General features: G+C 31.0%; 2 protein-coding genes and 2 long non-coding RNA genes across 19 annotated transcripts; 2 read left to right on the forward strand and 2 right to left on the reverse strand.

Moving 5' to 3' along the window:
- Positions 1–231: 231 nt before the first annotated feature.
- Positions 232–2,936, forward strand: LOC107069801 (uncharacterized). 4 transcript variants are annotated; one of them, XM_015327412.2, is made up of 5 exons: positions 232–383; positions 1,096–1,422; positions 1,676–1,857; positions 1,935–2,101; positions 2,180–2,936. In XM_015327412.2, exons 2-5 carry the CDS (start codon positions 1,182–1,184, stop codon positions 2,379–2,381), a joined length of 792 nt encoding a protein of 263 aa, XP_015182898.2. In that variant the 5' UTR covers positions 232–383; positions 1,096–1,181; the 3' UTR covers positions 2,382–2,936. The 4 variants fall into 4 exon arrangements, with proteins under 4 accessions (XP_015182898.2, XP_015182897.2, XP_089032057.1 ...); XM_015327411.2 differs by having other exon boundaries at positions 238–383; positions 1,090–1,422; XM_089175931.1 differs by lacking the exon at positions 232–383 and adding an exon at positions 394–929 and having other exon boundaries at positions 1,090–1,422.
- Positions 2,937–3,338: 402 nt separating this feature from the next.
- On the forward strand, positions 3,339–25,420 carry CCAP-R (Crustacean cardioactive peptide receptor). Of its 8 annotated transcripts, none has more exons than XM_089175776.1 (8): positions 3,339–5,373; positions 5,482–6,338; positions 18,311–18,446; positions 19,377–19,574; positions 21,329–21,423; positions 21,511–21,766; positions 23,410–23,590; positions 23,739–25,418. In XM_089175776.1, exons 2-8 carry the CDS (start codon positions 6,162–6,164, stop codon positions 23,935–23,937), a joined length of 1,242 nt encoding a protein of 413 aa, XP_089031902.1. In that variant the 5' UTR covers positions 3,339–5,373; positions 5,482–6,161; the 3' UTR covers positions 23,938–25,418. The 8 variants fall into 8 exon arrangements, with proteins under 8 accessions (XP_089031902.1, XP_089031908.1, XP_089031913.1 ...); XM_089175782.1 differs by having other exon boundaries at positions 5,545–6,338; XM_089175787.1 differs by having other exon boundaries at positions 5,573–6,338.
- Positions 15,544–18,412, reverse strand: LOC107069807 (uncharacterized). The gene is made up of 2 exons (XR_001476162.2): positions 18,273–18,412; positions 15,544–16,215 (listed from the first exon to the last, which is right to left on the reverse strand). It is a non-coding gene; the product is annotated as an uncharacterized LOC107069807 (long non-coding RNA).
- On the reverse strand, positions 19,581–27,219 carry LOC107069806 (uncharacterized). Of its 6 annotated transcripts, none has more exons than XR_001476161.2 (7): positions 27,037–27,219; positions 26,821–26,920; positions 26,556–26,708; positions 23,384–23,575; positions 21,173–21,401; positions 21,019–21,098; positions 19,581–19,790 (listed from the first exon to the last, which is right to left on the reverse strand). It is a non-coding gene; the product is annotated as an uncharacterized LOC107069806 (long non-coding RNA). The 6 variants fall into 6 exon arrangements; XR_016177775.1 differs by having other exon boundaries at positions 19,581–20,213; XR_016177772.1 differs by having other exon boundaries at positions 19,975–21,098.
- Positions 27,220–27,248: the final 29 nt, after the last annotated feature.

The raw sequence follows: 27,248 nt of genomic DNA on the forward strand, positions 1-27,248 counted from the left end.
GGTATAGGCGTTATCTATCTCCAAGCAGAATTGCACTGTCAGAATTGATAGGAATGTTCTCGATGATACGACTACGGACATACTTACAATTAATTGATAAATAATAAGTAATTAATTAATTAGAAAAATTACAAGTAATTTACAATACGAGAACCTCCCATTAGTATTGTTCTTATTCTTTCTTATTTACGTAAACTATAGACAGTTATATTACGTAAAGTATGAATGAGTTTAAATTACCCCACTCTCTCGAGATCTTCTTACTTGCATTTTATCATAGATCACTGACAAGTCGCAAGCTTACTATTGCCAATTCACCTAAGTTCAGTTTTCTAACTACATTTTCCACGATTTTAAATACATTTGATTATTCATTTTGAAAAGTGAGTATAAATCAACTATTTGCCAATTAATTGTGCACTTCAAATTCAATATTTTAACGAAAAATTCAAGATATACAAAGTGATCGTTAGCAAATTAATATTATTATTGTTAGCTGACATTAGCAATTCCAAAGTTTATTATCTCCAATATCAAATCCGCCATTTTTTTCCGTCCGTGGCCGCGACCCCTCGATTCACGATCTTCGTATCCAATTTCTTAAAAACTTCTCTTAATATCTTTCTACCTACGTTTTGGTCTTATCAGTGGTTTTTTTTTCGCTGAAGTATTTTACACAATTCATATGCGCCACGTGACTTGCGAATCTTAATCTGTGTAATTGGACGATGTTAATAACTTCTGCTTCGTTACACAATCGGTTTTTAGTTGATCGGTTTGTTACTTCATCGAATTGAACATAAGTAAGAAAAATATAATAACACTTGGTACTAAACCTGAATAAATAAAACACATCGACTAAGTGCAATTTTCTTCAATTTATCGTTTGCCAAGAGGGGACTGTCTTTAACCACTTGACCTATAATAAGGTATACTATACGTCCTATCAACACGTTGAGTCGCTACTTGAGGGGTAACACCACTCTAAAATTTTCAAAAAATCGATTTTTTTTTTTCGTATTTTCAAAGCTTAACCTTTTAAGAATATGTCCTCAAGAAGATTTTTCAAAATTCAATTTATTTTTGGAGATATAGCTGTTTTAGTGACGCGGCATCCTATATCCTACTCTTATTACACGAAACTTTGAAAGCGTTTTTCTCGAAAACAACAAAACGGAAGGATGAGTCGAATTGTAAAAAAAAGTCAAGGAAGTATTGATCTCGATGATATTAAATTGCCGCCGATTAGAACACCCGGTCCAATTAAAATTTGGAAGACGATTGATGGATTTCGAACTGTTGGAGATGAATCTAAACCAGTTAAGATAATTTTGCAAGAAATACCGGAGGACAGATACGATGATTTTCTCGATCATATGTGCACGTATTTCATCGTAGACGAACCTTGTTGTTCCAGTCTCAGTGAGTAATACGATTATTTCATAGAAATGTTAATTTATTGATGGGCGTATTGCATCTCGACTATTTATTATTTTATCAATTTTGCAAACGGTTATCTTTTATGTAAAAACAAATTGCTTTCACGTATCTATCAAGTATGAAAAAGATATCTATCCCGAGTTGATATCGCAAACTACTGAATTTTTTTATTTTTTTTTCACGAGATATCAACATTATCTTTTTTACAACATTAAACACTTGAAAATGTTTGCAGAGATAAGTGAAGATCCGTCAGCTATGCAAGAATTTCGTGATGTATGGACAATAGTTTTAAAGCAAGGATTAGCGGTTGGTGCCTTTGTCGAAGATCCCAAAGGTGGTAAACCGGAAATAGCGGGAGCTAATATAATAGGAGTTGAGATTAAAGATGACGAAAGAAAAGTTGATAACTATCCGGTAAATAATACAAATAAAAATCTATACAAATTGGAAGTCATTCGTAAGGGTACAATTATTCATTTTCTTTGGTCTAGTTGGAATCAACTTTAGCTAAAAGGATATTCCATCCTGTAGTATCTATATGCAAAGAAGCGAAGATTTATGAACACTACAATACGGACAGATATATGTACGCTTTTGGCTTAAGTGTTCATCCTTACTATCGCGGTCAAAATCTTGGTGCACATATTCTAAGTGTAAGGTAAGAAGGAAGCATTTAATTTTGTACATCTAAAATATCGTTGAAATTAAACTAATTATTATTTGTGTAATTATTTAGGGAACAGATTGGTCGTGCATACAATGTTTCGGTGACGGCAACAGCATTTACTTCGACGATTTCTCAAAAATCAGCTGCTCGTTGCGGATACGAAGTTTTATTAGCCAGAGATTACGATAAAATATTAGACGAGGAAGGAAAAGAAATATTTCCTAATATTAAATTTAAAACGTTCAAAGTAATGGGAAGACGATTGTATTGAATTTACGTCATTCTATTGTTTCATATAATTAACTTTGCAAAAATATTGGTATCACGTATTAAGATAAATTGTTTTTGCAAAACTATTTAAACGAAGCGTTAACGATAACATTCAATGATAGTGAAAATAGGAATAGATCTAAAAATAATGAAAACCGATTAACGTGACGGTACAGGACGTGTTGCGAAATCAAATACCCCATCCTCGTGTGTATTGCATTTGAAATTTTAATTATTTATAACAGCCCTTGGCAGACCGTTATTTATTAGCTCGGGGAAGCCGAAATACGGGTGAACGTGTTTCCGTTTGAACGATCAGCTTTTGCATCCGAATGCATTTCGGTAAATCATTGCACGTTTGAATGTTATAGAAAAAATGACGGACGGTTTTGGTAAGTCCAGATAAATAATAATAGTATTTAGCACTAGATTTCATTTGAGTCTTAGGAAGTAGGAGTACGTAATTCTAATAATATATTGTCAATATTATCTATTGTATAAGAAACAAGTTTGATCGATCTATGCATGTAATTAATAAAGATTGTTCCAAGGTAAATATTAATTGCACCTACGTATCCAAAAAAAAACAAAAAAAAAACGATGACTTTAAAGTAACCCACGTTTGTATTAAATATTTATCTCTCCCTCTATATGGTGGGTGTTATAGAAACTACCTGTTACTGATAATTTAAATATTTCCAATTAAGAATGGGTGTAAAAAAATGTGTGTAAAAACATGGTGAGATTCTCTACGAGGAACATTGTAAAAAAAAAAAAAAAAAAAAAAAGAAAGGGATGATAATAAAAGTTGGAGCAAAAAGTAGATGAAGTTTTGGTGGTTGGTAGAGGATCACTAGGATTCAGTAGTCGTTCATTCTCCCTCCCTTTTTCGTTGCTGTTGGTTTCCCACCAACTCGTTTCCTCGTTCACTAGCGTGCGCGCGAATTCAGTCATCGTCGGCGATCTTTTGAAGCGACTACCTCTCACCGTTCTCTCTTCCTTCAGTCGCGTTTCGCGTTTCGTACGAGCTTAGTGTAATTTTCGTCGTTCCTCTTATTATTTTTCTTCTTCTTCTTATTATTATTATTATTATCTCTTTCTTTCCCTTTTTTCTAATCTAATATCGACAATATTTCTATATTGTTTTATTTTCTCATTCATCATTACAAATATTTATTAAAAATTTTGCACAAGATTTTTTGTTTCAAAGAAACTTTGGTAATACGGTATTACTCATTATTTTTTTGATCAAAGTAACATTTCTCAGAAATATGCAATTACTGTAAACATCAAACTATCGAGCAAAGATTATCAAAGTTATTATAATTTGAAAAGAGATGTAAAGAAAGAGATGAGAAGATTTTTCTTAAGTAAAAAGAAAAGAAGTCATTAATCCGTCGTAAATACATTATACACATCGAATATATTTTTCTCTAAAGAAACTTTTGATAAGAAAATGAGAGAAATAATCACTTTGAACGTCGTTTAGCACTTTAAAAGAACCTAAATAACTCTTAGATCGCATTTCAGCGTCACACGTGGATGAATCTAGACTTATCATCTCCTTCGTTCTAACTCAATTTTCGGTTTCTAATTTAGGTTGAAAGTGCTTTGAAATTCTTCGGTGGCAAATTAGAGAGATAAAGATACCATACCACTCTATACGTATCTTTCAATCAAACCATTTCGCCCCCCCCTCCTATAATTGCAACTCTAAATTGAAATCTTCCGTAGACATCGAGATCAAACATTTCAAAGAAGATTATGTAAATGATTTGAAAAAAAAAAAAAAAAAAAAAACAGAAAAGAAAATAATTGCATAATTGAATTGAATGATAATTCCGTTCCTCGTTATTTTCTACTCCATCATTTGCTCCGTCTTTTTCTATCATTATTTAATTGGCGAAGATTACATATCAATTGCACTGGTTATTCATAAAATGATGACTCGTAAAACAGATTCGTGGGATGTTTATTAACCAGTTAGAGTTTTCACATATTAATCATTTAAATTTATCTTACTTTAATACGATATTGATTGCTGAATTATTAATATGATTTTAATGATTGAAAAAAGAAAAAAAAGATAAAGAAATAATAATAATTAGGGTAAAAGATAAATGCGCGGGTTTAGCTTGATTATACGTCAATACAATTGAGTCGTATTAGATTTACGTTGGAGAATGCCTGGTAATCGAGTCTAACACGCGCGTATCGCAGATAAGCCGATCGATCCCGATCCCTTTAAATTGTTTAAATTAAACGTGAACACATTTTCATTTTCATAATCGACATTTTCTAAAAAGACTAATGTATAACAATTTTTTTTTTTTTTTTGTAATCAATTTTCTTCTACGATTTTAATCGCGAAAGAAATATAAAAAAAAAACAATACGACCAAAGAAACAAGGGTATCATTTGTATTCGCAAGAGTGAGATATATCTGCATAACAAAAAAAAACTGATCGTTTGACTAAAAATATTCATCTAGAAAAAGGGGGATCAAACGGATTCGATTTCACGTGGATGAAATCACATCCGAGATCACGCCGATTCGTTTTTCTCAAGGCTCCCGTCTATATAGATTTATCCCTCGGTTTTTTTTTTCTCTTCGGATTTTCCTTTTTTTGCCTTAGTGACGCGCGCGGTACAATCGATTCTCAAAGAAGTTTGAGAAAAACAGGTGGCAAGGATATTATCCGATAGATGAGCTAAGGGATTTACGATTCAAGAGCTTAAGATTAACGAGAAAACCGAACTACCATCCTTCTTCGACATCTTTACCCTCATTTTTTTTGTTTGTTTAATGTTTCTCCTTTTCTATCTTCGTTTTTTTTTTTTTGTAACTTTGTTGAGAATTGTTTAAAGGAAAAGTATTTTTCATATCTGGCACGACAAAATTACTTTAGCGACAAAGAAAATGAATTCTTTAGGATCTCTTGTTTCGCATTAAATTCGAAACAATGCTTCGAAACGACGAAACTACTACTCGTGTAATTAATCCTTCCTTCATATAACAACCTGTTGATCTCTTTTTATCTTTAATTCGTATTTTTTTCTTTCCTTTCTTTCTTTTTTTGTTTCTATTATCAACATTCCAGTCGAGATAAGTGAACTCTTTTTATATTACCGACGTGTAATGATCTTTTTTCTCGATATATCAGACGATCCTTCATATTTCTATATATACAGTTATAACACTTTCTATCTACGTAAGGAAACTTTAAAGGGCAGAACAGGGGGAATCCGAGTTTCTTATGTATTCGATTTTTCTCCTATCGAGTTCGGAACATTACATAGGAAAATATCCACAAAAAAGAAAAGAAAGAAACAATGCGAGAGATAAAAGAAGGAGGAATGTTTAAAACAAATGGCTCGTAGAATCCCATGTACAACGTGCATGATTGTAGATTTTCGTTTCAATAAAACGATGCAGAAAATATATTTGAAAAAAAAACCTCTGTGTTAGATATCTGTGTGTGTGTTTGTGTATTCGCGTATACATGTTCATCGTTTCTTTTTTTTTTTTTTATTTGAAAGATGCTTCAAAAGAGAAGAATTTCTTGGAAGAAAGAGGAAAGAAAGGTGCCACGAACTTTAATATTAAAATCAAATGAAAATGAAGATAGAAGAAGAGTAATTGAGAAAGAAATTTCATGAAGATGTTCGTAAAATCTTTGTCTAATAAAAAATCTCAAGGATATACAAAACGTTGAAGAATTAATTATTTTGTAAAAAAAAGAAAAAAAAAGAAAAGAGAAGGAGAAGAAGACAAAACAAAATGTCGGTAGTCGATCAGAACAGAGAGGAAAGAAGTAATCGAAATCAAAGCGATGACGTTGTTGTCGCAATTGGAAAAAATTCAACCGATGATATATTTCTAATACAGGAATATTTCAATACAACTTTTCTCGACGTTAATGCAACCGAGGAGATTGATTCATTTTATTTCTACGAGGTAAATTATTATTATTATTATTATATATTACTTATTTCTTATAATTAGTTTTCTAAAAGTTCCCTACACACACTGGAAATTGACTCGCATGTTTCATATAACTATATCATCTAAAGTTTTTTTTTTTTATGATAAACCAAAATTATTTGAAGAAATATTTCAAGAAAAATTATTCTCTTTTTATCTTATAGTCCTTTTAGTAAATTCTATTTGAATAAAGTTTCTTTATGGTTTGTTTATTTTTGAGATAAACTATATAAGGGGAGAAATGGTCAAGAGAAACAGGAAAATCCATGGTGGTCCTTTTTCTTGAAATATATCTTTCAATCTAAAGAAGGGAGAACTACTATTATCTGTGTGTGTGTGTGTGTGTGTGTGTGTGTGATATAAAATAAAAAAAAATCACTTAAATCATCATTTTTAATATTACGATCTCTCCAAATAAAATTGCATTCTATTCAATTAAAAATATGAATGTTTTAAATGTAAAAAGTATTTACACGAGATAAATATCCTTTGAAATTCGATTAGAAATTCTATCTTTGAGAAACAATATATCCTTACGTTTCCTGTGACGAAATCCTTTACTTACAAAAGTGATTCCGCGAATTCGATTAAATAACAATCGAAATAAAACGTGAACTTCTATCGTTTTACAATTAATTGCACCCAAAATTTTTGATCATTCCAAAAATACTGAACATTGTTGACTAAAAAAAAAGTTTAAATTATTTTATATCGATAGTTCATAATCGCGAATATCTCGAACATTTGATGGAATCCAAAAGAATATATCGTAGACCGGTTGGTTGTTAAAAAAAAAGCGTTAGAAATGACTAGTTCTAAGATTTATCGTTGACGAAGGAAATTCCAGGTGATTTGATCGGCCTCTTTTACAGTAATAATCGTTCGCGATTGCTCGAGGAATTTATTATGAAAGACCAGTTCGTTAGCTTCTCTTTTACTGCAACATCTTGTAACCTTTTTTTTTTTATTTTTATTATTATCCCGATTTATTTATTTGGACAAAGTTAAAAAACGAGTGCTATTCTTAAATGTAATTTATATTACCATTAGCAATTACGTTATATAAGAATTATTAAATAAAATATAAAAAATATGACAAAGTGTTCTCCTTAGCTTTGCAAGAGGAGTTCTCAAGAGAGTTTTAACATAAATCTACTTATACTGTAACGAGCTTTATTAAATCGATATCCGTGTATTCAATTCTAAAAGTGTTCTTCGCCGAAAATCAAGATTCGCAATAGTAGTCGTAAGTATTATCCTAGAATATCCTAGAAAATCCTCTATCAAACATCCCCTCCCTCTTCTATTTCTTCATAAAGAAACTCATTAAATGAGCTAGCTAAAAAAGATTAGATTCTTGTAATTTAAAATTTAAATTATAATAAAAAAAAGAAAATTAATTATAATATCACGTTGAAAAATGTAAATGCACGCGCAAGTTAAAAAACGTACTCATAATATCTTGTAACAGCTGTTGTTATAAAGAAATAAATAGATCGATCATTTGTTGATTCTTTACAAAGAAACAAATATTTTTTAACTAGTCAGTGAATTATAAATTGAATTATATACGAAAGAATTTTGTTCGAAAAATTGATGATAATTTTTAATACCCTGCGAAGATAGAAAATGAAATGAAATGTTTAGATAAAGCCCTCGTTAAATCGTCGATTGGTCTATTGATCACGTTTTATAATGAAAATATTCGAAATAAATGATTTACTCGATGAGATAATAAATTTGTGGAAACACGTCTTACCGTTCGTTCGGTGTCTGTGAGACTACGATTGATAAGAACTTTTGTAAACAATTTTTACCGACCTATTCAAACTATGTTTATCTCTACTTCTATATACGTTCTCTTAAACACTCGAGACAAATACAACTCGGTCGTCTTCCCTAAGTCAAATTCTACACGTGTATCGTAAAAATGTTATTGTTTTTTAACCCTTTCCATTTAACACGATAATTCGTGAACTATAACGATGTTTATTTAGGTATTATTTAGGTAATACTGTTAGTGTATAAATTATGTGTACGTGTTTTCTTTTTCACGAAGTATTACTAAAACTCTCAAGCATACGAAAATCTATGTTAAACAACAAGTTTATTAATATTTCAATGAATTTTTATGTTTGTCAATTATTTAGCAAGATTTTTTAAATCACTAGAAGATCTCTTTTAAACATGTGATAATGTAAAATGTATGAGATCGTAATGATGACTTAACGTGCATATTAAAATGTAATGAAATATTCATTTACCGAGTTCTACAATCCTTTCAAGTTTAAATTAAATTATTATCGACTTGCGTGGTCAAAGTAATGCATAATACTGTTTACGAATATATACACGTAATAATATAGAAATAAAACTTTTATGATTTAATACGTTCATCACCATGGCACCGTATACCGGAGACGGGCATGCTTCCCCGGGGGCCCCGTCACCGTATACGGTGACGCTCTTCTTGTCGAAGTTGTAGTATTTTTAAAAAACCAAGCTCATTGACTTTTCATTAAATTCAACGCGTATTCAATGCGTTTATCATTTCTCCAATATAATAATACAATGTTATCTAACTTATTTATCTCCTAATTAAATTTATTATATAAATACTTTAATATAAAGTTGCAATTTTAAGTGAAAAGGTTTTGAAAACGCACCATAGTTTATTAACCATTATGGATCGATGGAACTTTTGTATGGACGATCTGTATATAAGTTAAAATGTGGAACACATAGATTGATGCATCTGAAACATAAATTTCAATAATTAACATTTTATTCTTGTAATAATAAATTTTGTATGCATTTCTATAGTTGTAAATATTCTGAAGTAGTGAATTTAATAAACTAATTAATAAGTTTAATAAAATTATACGAATGTAAAAAGTACAACAAATTAGAAAACTCTTTTATATATTTGAAAAATATGTAAAATTAAATGTTTTTATTTGTTATAGAAATGCACGAATTCACATATAAAAATTTTAAATAGAATCGTAAAAAAAAACAAAAAAATAAATAAAAAATAATAAATGATGGCAAATCCAACGAAGATCACCTGAAACAAAAAAGAAAACATATTAGTTATATGATATTTGAAATAACAATTAATCCAAGTATATCAATTGGTATTGATAACTTCCTGCAAACAGAAATACACAAAACAAAAAGAACAAATTGAAGAAAATTAAAGACGAGCATAATAAAAGCATGCAAATAAAAAATAATAAGTCATTTTTTGAAAGGTCTACAAATATGTTGCATCCTTTGAAAAAATGGCTTATAATAAATAGGCCTCTTCAGCCACAATTAAGTGGGGCCTTCTTCGGCATAATGCCTCTTCTTTCTTCGTGCCCTAAACGCTACTGTGAGGCTCTTTTTCTAAACGCATTTTACAATAAATTTCCTAAACAATCGCAGCTCCTGTGGACGACTAATGGATTAAAGATATCCACAGATCGTACACAATTACATTTACTCGAATGCCTCAACAGATATTTAATCTAATCGATGAACCTATTTTACTAACACTTTGCATTTAAAAAATTGAAATAATAATAAACAAAAGCAAAACAAATTGTCATACATCTTATGGTCTTACTTTTTCACTCGACCATATTTTTCTTTTATCTTTACAATAAATATATAACAAATGAAATATTTAGTAGGAATTAGTAAAAAGCAAAGCGTTAATATACTTAAAATTAAGTAAGTATCCAACGTATTCAGTAATCTTTACTGTTTCGAAAAAAAAATTAATTTTTAAGAAAACAAAGATTTTGGAATCGTTCGATACTGATTTATATTACGCGGTACAGAGTATCAGCAACATATAAAAGTAATATTTAAATGAAAAACAATAAATCTAAGGATTGCTGAAACTTTGTACAATATTCGGAGAAGAAATTTTCCACTCCTGAGTGGAAATTACAAAATCGCGCGACTTCTCCGTTCTCTACCTACTTATAAATTAAATAAACATTCACACCTAAGTATGCTACCTATATTTGAAAAGAGCAAACATTTATACCCACCCATTCACTCCACGATTCTCACACATACCACCAGGGTGCAAAAGCCTAAACTAGAGAGCATGCCCCGGGGCACCTCCGACACCCTAGTTCAACCGCGTATTTTTTAAATTTATAGGGTTACGTACCAAATGCTGTAATCGACTGCCAAGGCTAATGATTATTGCAAATATAACTAAATCAAAAATACAAGTATACACTAGTATATATTTGCATACTAGTAATATACAAGTATATCAAAGTTTGCACAAATAAATGCAGTAACTCTATTATGCAAAACCGTATAAAATATGAAATAAAATTAAATATATTTATAATATTATATATGTAATTTTATTGATTAAACACACAATAACTTGTATATAAGAATAATTATCGCGAAACGATGTACTATGCACGCACCTAACACGCACACACAGGTGCAAAGTACACCGTGCAACCACTAACCAATGACAGTCGCCAATAGGAGAACAAAATTACAACTAAACCTATACTAACTGTTTCTCACATATACGTGTAACACCTGGGCACACGTATACATGAGAACGCAGAAAGCATAGGGGGGAGAAACGGGGGATTAGTATATTAGAAGCTGAAAATCCTGATCTAAAAAATATGATTAAGACATAAACACATAAATATATTTTTATAAAAATTCATCTAAACGACTAAGGACTCTACAAATTGTTTATAATAAATTTTAAAAAGATTATAAGTGAATTTAAAAATTTCAAAATGTAATAATTTAAGACTTTAAGAATTTAACAAATATATATAAAGAAACCCTCGGACGACTCCTTTCATTAAGTTGGCTGTTCTAATGAAAGAACTGGGCTTTGAGCCACCACTTAACTGCTAGAATCTATCCGTCGCGAATAAATTTATCTTCTTGTTCATTTATTTATCGTATATCGAAATCGTGATTAATAAACTAATTAAAAAGCAAGCAATATAAAACAATATTACATTACTTTTCTTTAGTGATGAAATTAAGTTAAATAAATGCAGAAATTTTAAGATTAATAACTCGAACAAAACATGAAGTGTAAATGAAAGTGCACAAATTGGTTGCACTGTTAAATTAATGAATGAAACCGTTGAAACAAGAAGATCCTATCCTGATATAATAAATGTACATGAAATAAATAAAAGATAATCTACTATTCATGAGTAACTCCAAGATGAATTACTCATGTGCTCGTCAATAATTTCTTGAAATAATTACAACCAGTAACTCGTGCCGATTCGGACCTTTCATCCTCGGCATGATTGAGCACCGGAGGGACTTAAAATTTCGTCGCTCACTACTTAAGAAGTTCTCTGATGGCTCCAAAACACTCGATCGCGATGTAAGTTGAAATTAAGGAAGGTTGAGAGTGATGTGGGTTGATCTCAGGTAGTTGAGATAAGGCCAAATTCCATTGATCATCTAAAAAGAATTGAAATGTTTCATTAATTTATTATAATAAAAAGAAAATGTAAATATTTCATTGGCAATGAAATGAATAAATTTATTTACCTATATTCTTCTTTCTATTCTGATTTCTCGTTGTCTTCAGTGAGGCACTGATTCTAATCGCGAACAGTCTATACGACTGTTTCAAAATACAAATCAAACTTACGAACAAGCCCTAATACCAAGACTGCTTGCACGCAGTCAATTTACATATATATCTCTCTAAAATTGATGTCGCGAAACGCGCCCGAATTGAAAGCGAGAAACGCGAACGCGAACGCGAACGGATTGAAATAAACGAATGAACGAACGAACGGACGAACGTGAATCTAATTCGCGACTTTTATTTTATTTAAACGAGCAATCGCGTCCATTGCTTCGCGCGCGATTGCAATGATTGTCTGAAAAAGAAATAAAAATTAATGTCATTGTTAGAATATAAAAATTGTAGAATCATTGAAAAAAAATAATTCTTCTTACCTCGAATCTTCATTGATGATTGCACGATGAGCATCCTGCCCCAGGATCACGATGATGGATGATTCTGCTTCTATCAAACCTGTAAAAAATACAACAAATAAATTTCTAATCTTATTGCTATAAAATAATTGTAAGAACTATTGACGAAAAGATTAAAAAAATAAATTTACTTACCTGAACCATTGCTGATCCTTTGCACGATGAGCATCCTGCTCCACGATCACGATGATGGATGATTCTGCTTCTGTCAAACCTGTAAAAAATACAAAAAAATAAATTTCTAATCTTATTGCCATTAAATAATTGTAAAAACTAGTGACAAAAAGATAAATTTACTTACCCGTACCATTGCTGATCCTTTGCACGATGAGCATCCTGCCCCACGATCACGATGATGGATGATTCTGCTTCTATCAAACCTGTAAAAACTACAAAAAAAGTAAATTTCTAATTTCATTATCATTAAATAATTATAATGTAATGTAATTATAATGATTTATTATTATTATGCATATAAAATAGCAATCATGAATGATTTCAACAATTTTAACAAAATGGCGACATATACTTAACACAGATTGCATTTTTTTATTTCGCGAATATTTTAGGAACACCATAATACACTGATTTATAAACGCGGCCTTATGAACATCACATATTTAACTATCGATTAATATATTAGAAGAAATTATTTATTAGAAAAAACTAACTTATTACTTTTTATTAATTAGAGATATTACCTAACGAATAACGATATATTCAAAAAAAGACCGTTGACTACGGGGTCCTCCTCTTCCCCCCACAGTAGCGCCGCAGTGGACTTATTGCGAAATACAAATTTTTTCCGTTAAAATTTAAATATATAATAAAGAAAATATATATGCAAAAAAAATCAATCCTAATATTAATATTCAATGTCCTAGAGATAAATAATTATTTTTTAATGAATTAACTAAAATATTTTACCACTTTACACTGTTGGCTGATATGCAACGTCTTGGCTCCGTACGATGACGGAATGGAGAACCAAATTTATTTTGGCGAATATCTTTTAAACACTATAATATTATTATTTTATACTGCAACTTTACAAAGATTATTAGTTTAGCTATCGATTGATATAAATCACAAGACATTTTTCTTTAAAAAAAAACGTTATAACTTTTAATTACGCGGACAGTTAACACCATGATATCACTTAACGGAGAGGAAGTTGAAATGAAACCGTTGACCAATGAGCGCATTTCTTCCCCTACGATTCGCTAATTAGTAGCGGAAATGCAAATATTTTGCGCAACAAATTATTCATTTTTTAAAATTTTGCATTAAAATATAATTTATTATATAAAATTTGAAATGAAAAAAATAAAGAAAAATTTTAGTTATTAGTATCGTCTTAATAAATTTACCTTTTTTTCACTAATAAGCTAAAATATTTTCTCTCTCAAACAAATGGCGTGTGAAATTAGATATACGTCATTTCCGTCTTTTTAGACAACATTAATCAAAACATAAACTTAATTTATTTTAATATTATGTAGATTTGTAGAAAATGTATTTTCTTTTGAAGAAAGAAAATAAAATAAATATATTAGCATGCATTTAATATTCCAGATTTGAAATCTTATAAATAAAAAAGACAAATATTCAAATTTAAGATAGAGAGGACAACAAAATAAAAGCTTACATTTTTTATATCAATTAATACAAATATTTCTATTTTATTAAAAATATTCTTTTCATCTTATTAGCATTCCATTTAGAAAGACAACAAAATTCTAATTTACTATTCTTTATTTCTATTCATTAATTATATTCGGCTTGGAGTAAAATTTTGATTACAGAAGGCTATTTTCTATTGTTAGTTTTTAATATTAGCATTTTCATCGTAACTAACAATAAGCTTTCAACTTAATCGCAAGTCGATACCAAACTTCTTCTGATTGAACGTGCGGTAGAAAAGAAGATAAGTTTATCTTACTGAACTATATACAGAAACTTTGGAAGATAGACAAATCTTCTTACATCTTGTCTAGTGAATTAATCTATACCATCGATTACTATTACAATTCGATAGTTTTCTTATACATTCTTAGTTTCAAATATTCTACAATAAATATTAATTATTAATTATAAATATTAAATATTAACTATTATACATATACATATATCTTTCTGTTTGTTAAAGAAGCTAACGAGATATAAAACCAGGTCTAACGCTTTTGTTTTCTTTAAGTAATTAACACGAGGAAAGTTAATTACATTCTCGTAAAAAAACAAAAATGTGAAAATAAAAAAAAAATATATGTTGAAGAGAATTGTTTACCCGATAAATCGCAAATAAACGGTAGAACGTAGTAATTAGAGTAGTTGAGAAACATGTTTGAGAATAGAGAAAATGCAGGAAATAGTCGAGTTCGATTAACACAATACCCTGTATACAATTAACGAAGTATTCTGTAAAGAAATGAAATTCTTGCAAAGAACTGGTTTGCTGTATAGCTTAAGAATAATTTTCTAGTTTCAGGGGCGCATTAATTACTCGATAAACGATAAACAAATTTTGTGCTAAATAATTTTAAAGTGTATTTTGTAATATTCACTGAAAGATGGAAGTGTTAATACGTAAATTATAAAATTTTGTAATAATTTAACAAGCAAAAGTTATGTCAAATTTTCTGAAATGAATCTAACCATGCGCCTAAATGAATCTATAAAACTATTCTTCTTTTTCGAAAAAGTAGTGTGTCATATGCATGCTCGTACAAATTTCATATAACGTGTACGTTCATTAAAATTTTTAATTAAAACAACCATCTCTCTCTCTCTCTCGCTTTCTTTTTCTTTCAATAGAAAAATCGAAAAGTAACATGAAAAAATGTACGACATTATTTGTTAACAATATAAAATGTGATTTTCATGGAAACCTTTGCTTACTATTTATTACCTTCAGGATTACATTTCTATCTCATCGCAGATTTCCTATTTCTAGTTTCTATGATCACTTAAGCAAGAATCCTGTCACGTTAAAATCGACTTTCCAGTTGTTTGAAATTTCACCAAGTTTCTGAACGTTGCAAACTAGAAAATTTACATCTGTAGTCGTTTTCAACGTTTCCTCCTTTGGTATCAAATGACGAGTATAAATAATCGATGCATTTTGCTTCGTTACTCTCTCAATTTCTCTTCACAATTCTCTTTCTACTCTTACTTCGCACGTACAATTCTATTTCCTCGTTCGAATATTCTCTTAACAAATTAATCTTTCTAGCACTTGTCGAGCATAATATAATAGCTAGTAATTAGTGATCTACTATGTAATAAAATTAAATTCTCTTGTACAAAATGTTATTTACTTAATAAAATCATAGAGAGATCAATTTAATTCCTATAATTTCATAAAGAAATAGGCCAGTCTGTGTGTGGTAAAGAAAGAAAGAAAAAGAAAAAAAAGATTAAAAGAGGAAGGAAGAAAGAGAAGAAGATTAATGTCAGCCAGGAGAGTATTTCATTCGGGCGGAGATTCGTCGATTCGACGATATTTTGTCGTAAGATAGCTAGATAATTTAACGTTTGGAAGAAAATACTGTCGCCACAGGCTAGTCCTATACTCCCGAGGGGTGTAATCTGCGTTCGTGGACGTAAATAGGATGTTTTACGATCCCTTTCGATCCCCTTCTTCACCTTCGTCTTTCACACGATACCTTCAACGATGACGTACACTGAAGAAGATCACTGGACTACTCTTACTACTATCATCATCATCAATCCTCGTTTACGTTTTTGCTTATATGTCCTTTCCACAAAGCATGATGTATGTGTACTTGTAGACTCGTTATTAAACATTAATTCTTTCAAATCTTTATGATAATCCCTGGAAATAATAAAAAATTATATAAGAAAACGATTCCTTGTACGTCTGTGAAAATTAGTCATGCATTTTAAAGATTATAGAGTAGATTGTTTTAAGAAAGTATTATAGCAAATTACAATTGCTCTAATTCGATACTTTTTAGATCAATATACGTTTGTGTCTTACGTATATAAATCTATACATAGATACACCATAGATATATGAAACGTTGCAATTTCGTAACTGCCATCAACGATACGCGTACACGATCGTACGTTATAGTTGTTATTCCTTGAGTGAGTAATGGACGAACTGATTTCTAGTACTCGCTAACGTTGCTTACAGCTATCGCTCTAGGAGAGTAGTATTATCGTACGAGTTTCCATTCGAGGAGACAGACTGATCTTGTCAGTATTGATTTCTATATAACAGTAAGTAACGAGATATCTTTTGAAATCATTTCTATCTGTAATATTTCGTGGAAAGGATAAAATATATATATATATATAAAATTTTCGTGAAACGTAGGAGAGTATTAAAAAAAGCAATTAACAAAAACAATTAACGGATTGAAGTAATTTGGCGAAATAAAAAAAGAACGGATGAATGAGATTTATCTCAGCTATGTACATCATACATGCATGCGAATATACTATATTTGCCAGAAACTCGCATGATACGATTTAAGAACTGACTGCTCTTTCTACGAGAGATTATTTTTAAAGAACAGAAATGCTCTTCATACCGGAACACGAAGATGCGTTCTATTTTCACAGCGATTAAGTAAATAAACCGAGGAATACAATTTTTCCAACCTTTCAAAGAACGCGAACACTCTGACTCTGAAAATATATATACATATATATATCTATATATGAATGCACTTCATGCATATCACATAAGTCTTATAATGTTAAATCATAAATTAAATTGAATTTATTCCCTGCCGCATATTGCATTTGGTTGATTAATACTAAAGAGTAAAATTAGCTTATTAACAATGCTAAATTAATAAATTCGTTGTCTATTTATTTATTATATAAAATAATAATCAAAATAACGAGCCTCTATTTTATTACAATATAGATATATATATATATATGTATATATATACGAGATTATATAAAATTCCACTTTCTCACACGATCCGACATCCTTTTGCAATAACATTAGAAATATTGACGACCAGAGAAAGAGATAAAAAATGGTGAAAATAAATTTTGTCGAGGAAAAAATCAAAAGAGAGAGAGAGAGAGAGAGAGAGAGAGAGAGAGAGAGAATAATTTTGTCACGAAATGAAAGAAAGAAAAAAAGAATTACATAAAAACAAGATACTCTTGGTCTCTTTTCATCGCAATTTCGGAAAGAAGTCGAGCGCGTAATTATCCTACTGATAAATATACAGGTAGGTGGTAGTCGTAGCACATAGCGCATGTGATTTATGAGAATGACATAGCAATTAAGAAGGGGGCGATATCTTAACTCGAATCGAGTCAAGTACGAGAAGAAGAAGGAGGAGAAGTTGGTTAATAGCACCTTCGTCGTTGCTCACCTACGCAAACAAATCAATTATGTTGAAATGACGACTATCTCTTCCTTCCTTCCTCTTTTTTTTTTTCTATTTTTTGAGGAGCCTTAAGAAAAGGCGAAAAAAAGAAAAATTGGTGATACGATGACGAGAAGGAAGACGACGACGAAGACGACGACGAAGACGACGAAATAGCGTACGTTTCGCTTTACGACGGAGAAAATAGATGAGATTCTCGAGGAGGGACGATTGTAATAATTCTCGGTCGTCTCTCAAGTACAACAACACTGGATTTGCCACGAACATTATGTCGCCTATTAATTCTCGACGCCGTGCTTTTCGCTTAGTTGTTAAAGCTTTTTTTTTTCTTGAGAAAAACGTCAAGAAACAGAGAGAAGTCTTCTTGACATTTGTGATTTCTATGACTGATTTAAAATATCGCAGGAAGCACGTTAATCCTTCTGTTAACTAAAATAATACAATTAATAAAATATATTCTTTTATATTAATACAAAAAATACATATTAAGTATTCATAAATATTAACTCACGTATCTTTTATCATGATCTCTTTTTCCTCTGTTTGCAGACCGAACAATTTACATTATTGTGGTTACTATTCGCTGTGATCGTTGCTGGTAACACTGCTGTTCTAGCTGGTCTCTTGTTGGGTAAACGTCGAAAATCTCGGATGGATTTCTTCATCAAGCAACTGGCTTTCGCAGGTTAACTAAATCAATTACAAAGTTTATTTTAGTATATTATTACCATATCTATAGAATTTCATAGAAAACTCTTAGAAAAATATATTTTTTTAAATACCACAAAAAAAAAGAATTAATGACTGTGAATTTTAATTGAACATTCACATTGTTAAATTCATTTTACACTGAAAAGATTTATGTTCTCTTTTTTTTTTATTATTATTTCCTCGCTGATCTATATTCGATAAAATATCAAATTGGTTCTTGCGTTGCAAATTAATCTGTCGACTAGAATCTGACATTTTCATTTCACCGTGCACGATTTTTTGTTAGAAAAATAAATATTTCTAACAAGGGTAAATCTTATTGAAAGAAGATTCATTCAGTCGAGAATATTTCATAGACATAACCCGCAGATATAAAACAACAAATGTAGAATATACATTTAACAATTCTTATCACGTGCAAAAGAAACTACACAAAAACTATTCATTCGTTTGCCTTATACGATTCAATTTGAATGAGAATGTAGACGATATGTTATTCTAGTCATGGCTGTTATTATAAGAAAGTATTTTAAAAAATTCTTTACACAATTCATAGAGCATATTTAGTAAAAATTTCAAAATGTGTCAGAATATTTGTATGACTGACAACACGTACAAAAATATATTTGTTTTTCTATGAGATTAAAACAGAAAAAAAGGGTTTATTACGAAGTAAAACGTTTGCGAAATGATAGGGAAAAAGTATAAAGAGGAATCGTTTCCTTGCCTCTAATTCTCTCCTCTTTTAGTATCATCGTTTATTTCAAGAATTTGCGTAATGACGTCACCTACATCGGTCTGTATATTTATTCGTTTGGAAATGAAGTGGACGAAACTCGGATAGCAGTTAATAATAACGCACTACGATGAATCATACCACTTAACTATTCATCTATGTTCACAGATCTTTTAGTCGGTTTGATATCAGTTCTGACGGATATAATTTGGAGAACTACGGTCACCTGGCATGCTGGAAACATTGCCTGCAAACTCATTCGGTTTATGCAAGCCGTCGTTACCTATAGTTCTACTTATGTATTGGTTGCATTATCGATCGACAGATACGATGCTATTACTCGACCGATGAACTTTTCAGGAAGTTGTGAGTATATTTTTGTTTGCTGTTATAATAATCATTAGCATACTAAGATAAATAATAATCTCTATCAAGAGGTTTCATGAGGTTTCCAAAATCTCTTCTACAATTCGTAAATGGAGAACGAAGCTTCTCTTCGAATTTACTACAAGTACTTTGAAACAAATATCGTATATATATACGATATAACATAGAAATAGTGTCGAGAAGATCCTTTTGTACCTGCAATATATAAAAATAATCGTGAGTTGCGATGTCCGACCATTGTACACAGAGAAATATAACGATAAAGCTCGAGAAGAGAAGTAAATTGCTGGATCGGTAACACCTTGCATTTTCTCCTTTTCTATCTCGTCCTCTATCTTCTCCAAGTAAGATTTTTATGACTTATAAAATACAGAGTTACCTCGGATAAGTAGAAGAAGCTCAAAGATACCTCTTGTTTCCTTCTCCCTCTCTCTCTCTCTCTCTCTCTCTCTCTCTCTCTCTCTACCTCTCTACCTCTCTTATACATTTTGAAGTTGTATTCGAAAAAGCCGAGGCAGCAAACGCGTACACACATTTCACGTTATTCTCGAGAGAAAAGCTCACTAAAGAGTGGTGTGCTGGACGAAGAGGCAGACACAGAGGAATAAGAAGAAAAAGCTGTAATTTAAAGGTCGCCAGTCAGTCGCAAGCTTTCCTCTTTTCAGACTTTATATTTACTGTCGACCGAGAAATCATTTCCAACCACCAAGCCGATTTTCAAAAAGATATATATATATAGTTGTAATTTAGTATACGTGCGTATAATATACAGGATGTTTTACCTTTTAAACTTTGTTATTTTCTTTAACGCGACTCTTCTAATCCGTTTTGAAAATCAACAAATTCATATCGTTTAACATTTTTCACTCTTTTGCGATGATAAAAATATTCTTTTAACCGGAAAAAAATATTTGAGCCAAATAATCTCTTGTCAAAATAACTCATAGATTTAATCCGTTCCCTTTTCTATTCTCGCTTCATTTCATCCTGATATTATACCTCGCGCAAATAAACTCTCGTGGGAAGAGAAGTAGACACAAATATAAAAAAAAAAAAAAAACACGAATGAAGAGAGAGAGACAGAAAGAGAAAGATACTTTCAATCGTCCAAACAAGAAAACCACTTACACGTTTACGACTAGAAAATACAATGTTAAATACATTAAACAAATGTTCTGAAATACGAGTAACATTCTCATCATTAGCCTTTTCATTCCGTTAACTTAGGGCAAAAACATGCAAGAGATAATGCAATTTTACTGCCAAACTAATTGTAAGTTTAACTCATTGTTAGTAAACTTAATTATAATTAATCCTTTGATAAGAAAAGTTAACGTCGAACCCCTGCCAAACCTTTAACTTTTCTTCTCTATTCCTGTATATTCTTACAATACAATTTAGGTAAAGTAATTTGCTTATTTACCCTTTCCTCTTCAATAAAATTATTAAATTATCGATAGTCGATGATAAATCTCTTCGATTTTTCTTCACGATAATAATGTTCTAAAACAATAATTAAATATTATTTTCTTGACATAAGATAAACAATTATCGTATAATAAATATTGAAATCAAACCTGATCAAATAAAAAGTAAGCAGAATTTTACTTTAATTATAGACGTGTTTGAAGTTAATTAGAGAGCAATCCAATATCCAGTTCTTCGTATGAAAAATATTATCGTTTATAGTAGCAGTTGATAAAGATTTGTAAGGTGAAGAATTTGACACACAGGGTGGAGAGCTCGAGTGTTGGTGGTGGTTGCTTGGAGTCTCTCAGCACTCTTCAGCACTCCCATCATCTTTCTCTACGAGGAGAAACGTATACAAGTATGAGAAAAGAAAATATATGTGTATTTATTCTCTACTCGGATAAAATAATAAAAATACATGGCGATTTTTGATTTTATTTTGAAGGGAATGAAGCAATGCTGGATAGACTTGGGATCACCGATTCAATGGAGGATTTACATGAGTTTGGTGAGCTTTACCCTGTTCATAGCTCCCACCCTTATAATAGGAGGCTGTTATATGGTCATCGTAGCAACGATATGGTCACAAGGAAGCGCATTACGTCAGGGTCCAACCAGGGATATCAGAAGAGCTTCGTCCAGGGGTCTTATACCACGAGCAAAGATCAAGACCGTTAAGATGACCTTTGTCATAGTGTTTGGTAAGTAGTTTCAACTTTTCCCTACTTCGAATAAACGACTGGACTTTTTATTATTATTATCATTGACCAAAAGTTTGGCTTTAACGACAAAGATCTGGGATTAAATGGAGTAAATGGAAAAGTTAACTCGATCGAGTTATATTATTTTCCGAGATTTTTTTGATGTATTCTATCACGTAGGCTCGGTGAAAAATTCAAATGATCGATGGTGATAGGTTTGACAAGAAATATCTGCTTAGTTACGACTGAAATAAGAAGCTCTAGAATGAAATAGAATTTGTGTACGATTAGAGGGAGCTCTTTCGAAAGTTGGAGGAAAAGTGACTCGACGAATTCGACAGTAAAAAGCTATAACCCCTCTCTCTCTCTCTCTCTCTCTCTCTCTCTCTCTCTCTCTCTCTCTCTCTCTCTCTCTCTCTCTCTCTCTCTCTCCCATGCGACACACTTCCCTATAGATAGCTATATATTTTTTCCTGCTCGCACGAATATCGTCGAACCGTTTTATTTGCACGGCGTAAAAGACGTGGCCACAAGAAGATAAGCGAGTGTTCTTTTTCTCTCTTCCCAGCATCCATATACGGTTTGGAAAGAAGAGAGCAAAATACGCCTGGAACTTCAATATACAGTGTGTCCGTTGAATATACGATTGTCTCCAGTTACATTGAAGAACATTGAAAAGACAGATGTCGAGGAATATAAATGTGTCTCGTACAAAGTATGAATTTAAAATACACTAACGTTCTCCTAGTAAAATAAATATACAATAACGAACAGTAAACGTGGTTGATGATTCGATAAATTTGAAAAAAAAGATCGAAAGATCAAGTAGAACAAATCAAAATTAAACATTCCTAACTGATATTTCGATTAATTTAAAAGATAAAAGATACAACATAAATGTATGTAAAGTGTTACGAATCATTAGATTTTATCTAGGACACCCTGTATATCTCGATTTCTAAGGCCCGCGTACGTACATCGTTCAACCTCCACCCCCTTTATCTTGCCAGGGACAATTTTACGCGTACGAGAAATCGCTCGGGCTAATCAGATTCGCTTCTTGCGATTGGTCTTTTTGGAGGTCTCTTCTTTTCTAGCTGACGACGATACTTTCGCGTAAAGGAGGAGTCCAAGGATGGGATCTGTCGATACGACACCCTCGATATTCTCCCAAAGTGAGAAATTTTCCTCTCAAAGAGCGATGATACAGAGTTGATAAATGATAAAGAAACAACAAAATCATTCCTCAATTTTTGTCTCTTAACTATGAAAGAAGAAAAAGTATTCCAAAGGAAAAAAAGGTAAAAGGAAAATCGATGACCTGGCCAGATTTCAAACGTACTTATGAACACTCGAAACAACAGTAACTACATTTACCAATTGGATTAAAAGGGAACGAATACAATCAGTTCGTTCAACGAGAACATTCTTAAAGTGTTTATACAATCGGAATGGCTATCAGGATTCTGAATCACGATCCAAACATGTGGCCATTAGAAGAGTTTATTTTTCATTCACATGTACCATATACTAGATCGATCACTAAAAAAATCATTGATTTGTTATCATATTATTTGTATCGTTAAAATTGACGAAAAAATCATTGTCTTACCATACCAATCCAATTCTTCTAATTATTGCAGTATTCATCCTTTGCTGGAGTCCATATATAATCTTCGATCTTCTACAAGTTTACGGACACGTACCAAAAACCCAGACGAACATTGCAGTAGCTACTTTTATACAAAGTCTAACGCCATTGAATTCCGCTGCCAATCCCATCATCTATTGTCTTTTCAGTACGCCATTCTGCAAAAATGTACGGTGAGTTAGTCGAAATTGCAAAATATAATTTGATTAATGCTGCAATTTACAAATTATAGAAAAAAGAATGTTCTATAAAAAAAAGAATGTTCTAAATGATAAATAAAAATGGTTAAAAAAATTGTAAAGAGCAACTGTTGCTCGGTAGGAACATGCAGGCGATTTCCTGGGTTTCGGGATGGTGCACTGCAAATCCACATCACTGCTTTGGCACCGGTGGTGCTAAAACCACAAGTACGAGGACGACAGTGACGACGTCCCTGACGGCACATTCATCTCGTAAAAGTGGACCAGGGATGCTGCACTCGACAACTTCGAGAAAGCACGTGATGGTGTCATTGGTTTAAATTGTTTAAAAGATCCACCGAGAGAAAGAGAAATAATATTTGAAACTTTTATTTTTACTTATGTTTCTTTTTCTAACTCTCAAAGAAAATCTCGACAAAATTCTTGAACAGCCTACCTACTTGCAACCCACCAATCAACCAATTCTTTCGTTTACCCGAGCAAGCAAACTCGGCTTTATTTTAACAATAAATCACTTTAAGGCATCTTTCATTCTAAAGTAAATACTTCTTTCGATCTCTTTTTACAAAAAAACTCTTTGAATAAAAAAAGAACTACTGTTAGAAATAATAAATCACCGAAGCGATCGCCATACAATCATTACAATTAGATTTTCTTTGAATTTACAATACAGTATAGAAATATTTTTCTCGTAGAAAAATATATATTCCATAATTACTTTTAATTTTCTACCTTTCGATATCTTATCGAGAATATCTAAAAAAAAAAAAAAAACAAAAAAGAAGTTATTTTTCTTTCGCATCGTCATTTAAATTGTCTCTTTGAACGTGTACAGGCTTCGACCTACATTTACGAGCGCTTTAAAGTTGAAATTCTTGGAGAAAGGGAGCTAATGAAGAAAAAAATACAGAGAGAAGAATCATTAAAAAAGTAATTGTTTCGCGATTTCACTTTAAAATTAACAACACTTTAATGAGCACGATACAAATAATTTGTAATAATAAAACTGCATTGCTACGTTACTACATTCGTGCAACCATCTCTGTTTTAAACTTGGACGTACAATTATAAACGTACCTACGTGCATTTATATTGCTTCGACAGAAATTTGATCCTCGTACGAGGATCAAATTTCATTTTTATTCACCCATTTAAAATCGAGAAACTAGCTTGCTCCAATTCTTTAAAATACGAAGATAAAATTAATGAATGACGATGTAAATAAATTTAATGTAAGGAGAATGAGATATCGAAGGTAATTACAAAAAAGTAACATACTTAAAATGAGTGAGACATAGAATGTCTTAAAAACAATTACGAGGAAAGGGAATATTTCACAATTACATGATATCTATCATAGATATAAATATATACAGATAGAAGAAAATCGATTTGATATTTCGCAGCAAGCTCGTAGAAATAAGAAATCGACGTTTTCTTCGCTTTTTATGTATGTATATATCTATATATATATCGGTGAAATTCGATGGAAAATAAAATGCTCGAACGTATATACGAACGTGTACATACACCTATTTATATATATATATAATAAATATAAATTTACATAATAATAATAATGATAATAATAATAATATTATATGTAAAGAAAGTTTCACAGCTTTTGTGTCTGTCAATGTATCCCATTATTATATATACATATATACATATTTATTCATAATTCATTATCGTAATTAAAATAATAATTTATTATTATGAATGTGTAATGAATTCTCCATCGACAATAGTAAAAACTTGTAAATATCACTGAAAGAATAAAATCAATGATCAAATAGAAATATATTTTCTCTCAATAAAAATATATTCCCGATGACTTATCATGAATTCATTTAAAAAAAAATAAAATCACGTGTTAAGTCTTTTTCCCCTTTCCTCTTTTATTTTATAAAGTTCTTTTTGTTTTTTGTTGTTGTTTTTTTTTTCAAATACTTTCAAGTTCGCAAAAAATAAAAGTCAGAATCAACAACGAATCGTGTATTCGTTTTCGTCAGTGAAATAAAATTTTATCGCGTTCTTCCATTCTCTTTTACGGCCTAGCACACTCGACAACCGTGTAAAATCCAATTACTGCCATTGATGTCAAGTCAAATAGAAACTGAATTATATTTTTCGCTTCTCATTTTATTTTATTTTTTTCATTTTCTTTGACGTAAGGTCGTAATTGTGCAAAGATTTTTATAAAGATATATTCAGACAAAATTTCTAAAGGAAAAAGAAAACAGACTGTTTCTTATTGCAAAAACATTACTAATTAATTGAAATGAAGATCAATTTTCAAGTACGATTTGAAATTAGCGAGAACAAAAGAAAATGATGATAAATTTCAGACAGTAAAAAGACACTTTTTGTCCAATTAAGAAAATATTAATTTTTCACTGACAATTGTTATTGCATTAATTATCTGTAATATGTAAAAATTTAAATAAGAGAAGACAAAAAAACAGAAAAATAGTAATTTCCTTTCTTGCTGTTGAGGAATCTCAAGAAATTGGGTCTCAGCCGAAAAAAATATCAAATTTGCATAAGAAAACGTAGTCGTCGGAAAGAGAAAAGATCCAAGATGTCTTGCTTGAATTGTCGATCGATGGATCGTGGATTGGATCGGACGTACCATCTGGATAATCCACGTTCTTATGATCATTATAATTCTAATATACATTCCCCGAATATTCGTAGTCCTTGTACTGAAATGTACACCACAGGTACGAAGAGAATTCATATGTTAAATCCATCTTTTGAGTCATTTCTCTATTAATTCTGACAATTATTCGACTTATTGTAAGTCAAATAATTATCATATAAATGTAGAACACACACACACACACACACACACATCTTAAATAAAATATAACAAAATCATACTAATTATTTTGATCTAAAAACCGTATTATCTATTTATGGAAAATATAAATCTCACCACAAAGAAAATCGATGTTCAAACACAGAAGGAGTACATTTATCGTCCTTTCAGGAAGTTATACAACAGCTGGGTGGATCACTCCGACGTCGATGGATTACAGCAAAAGCACGACCGGCACCGATACATCTGGAGAGGCTCGATTTAACAACACTACGATAAATTGTAATAATATTGAGCTACATTCACAGAACGTACGATGAGATAACTGAATATTTCATTTCTCGTTATAGTACATTAAAATATAATAACAGAGATTACTCACTTTGTTCCTAGGTGTTCTTCATTCATTGTTCTTTATATTTTTATCTCAGTTTATTTGATTATAGAATTATTATCCTTTCCAATTTTATTCATAGTTCGATCTAATTGTAAAATAAAAAAAAATAAAAAAAGAGAAAGGAGAGAAATAAAATATTTGATTGAACGTTAAGAATAATGAAAAAGTAAAAGAAAATTTGCGTAGGTAGAGATGACCAACCTGCGTTTGCAGCAGAGAGAAGTGTGGAAATGAGAAAAATTGTTAGCGAATCAGCTCGGGATCGACGAATTTCAATCGCTAATGTAACTTCCTTAGAAAATATCAAAGCTAGATTAAAATTGCTCGAAGAAAAGAACGTTACGATGCGAGAAAAATGTTGTGAACTTTTTGCGGAAAAGGAAAACTTTAAAAGTTGGTAAGGAATTCTTAGT

This window comes from Polistes dominula, unplaced genomic scaffold, assembly GCF_049000335.1.
Source record: "Polistes dominula isolate Pdom_NZ unplaced genomic scaffold, Pdom_raw_medaka contig_32, whole genome shotgun sequence".
Taxonomy (NCBI): Eukaryota; Metazoa; Arthropoda; class Insecta; order Hymenoptera; family Vespidae; genus Polistes; species Polistes dominula.

What these genes read in the sequence shown, in the direction of transcription:
- LOC107069801 (XM_015327412.2), top strand. Translation starts at nt 1,182, where the DNA reads ATGAGTCGAATTGTAAAAAAAAGTCAAGGAAGTATTGATCTCGATGAT. An exon ending in GAAAAGTTGATAACTATCCG is followed by an intron (nt 1,858 to 1,934) that starts GTAAATAATACA and finishes TCTTTGGTCTAG; the next exon opens with TTGGAATCAACTTTAGCTAA. An exon ending in GCACATATTCTAAGTGTAAG is followed by an intron (nt 2,102 to 2,179) that starts GTAAGAAGGAAG and finishes GTAATTATTTAG; the next exon opens with GGAACAGATTGGTCGTGCAT.
- CCAP-R (XM_089175776.1), top strand. Translation starts at nt 6,162, where the DNA reads ATGTCGGTAGTCGATCAGAACAGAGAGGAAAGAAGTAATCGAAATCAA. An exon ending in ATTCATTTTATTTCTACGAG is followed by an intron (nt 6,339 to 18,310) that starts GTAAATTATTAT and finishes CTCTGTTTGCAG; the next exon opens with ACCGAACAATTTACATTATT. An exon ending in GACCTTTGTCATAGTGTTTG is followed by an intron (nt 21,767 to 23,409) that starts GTAAGTAGTTTC and finishes TAATTATTGCAG; the next exon opens with TATTCATCCTTTGCTGGAGT.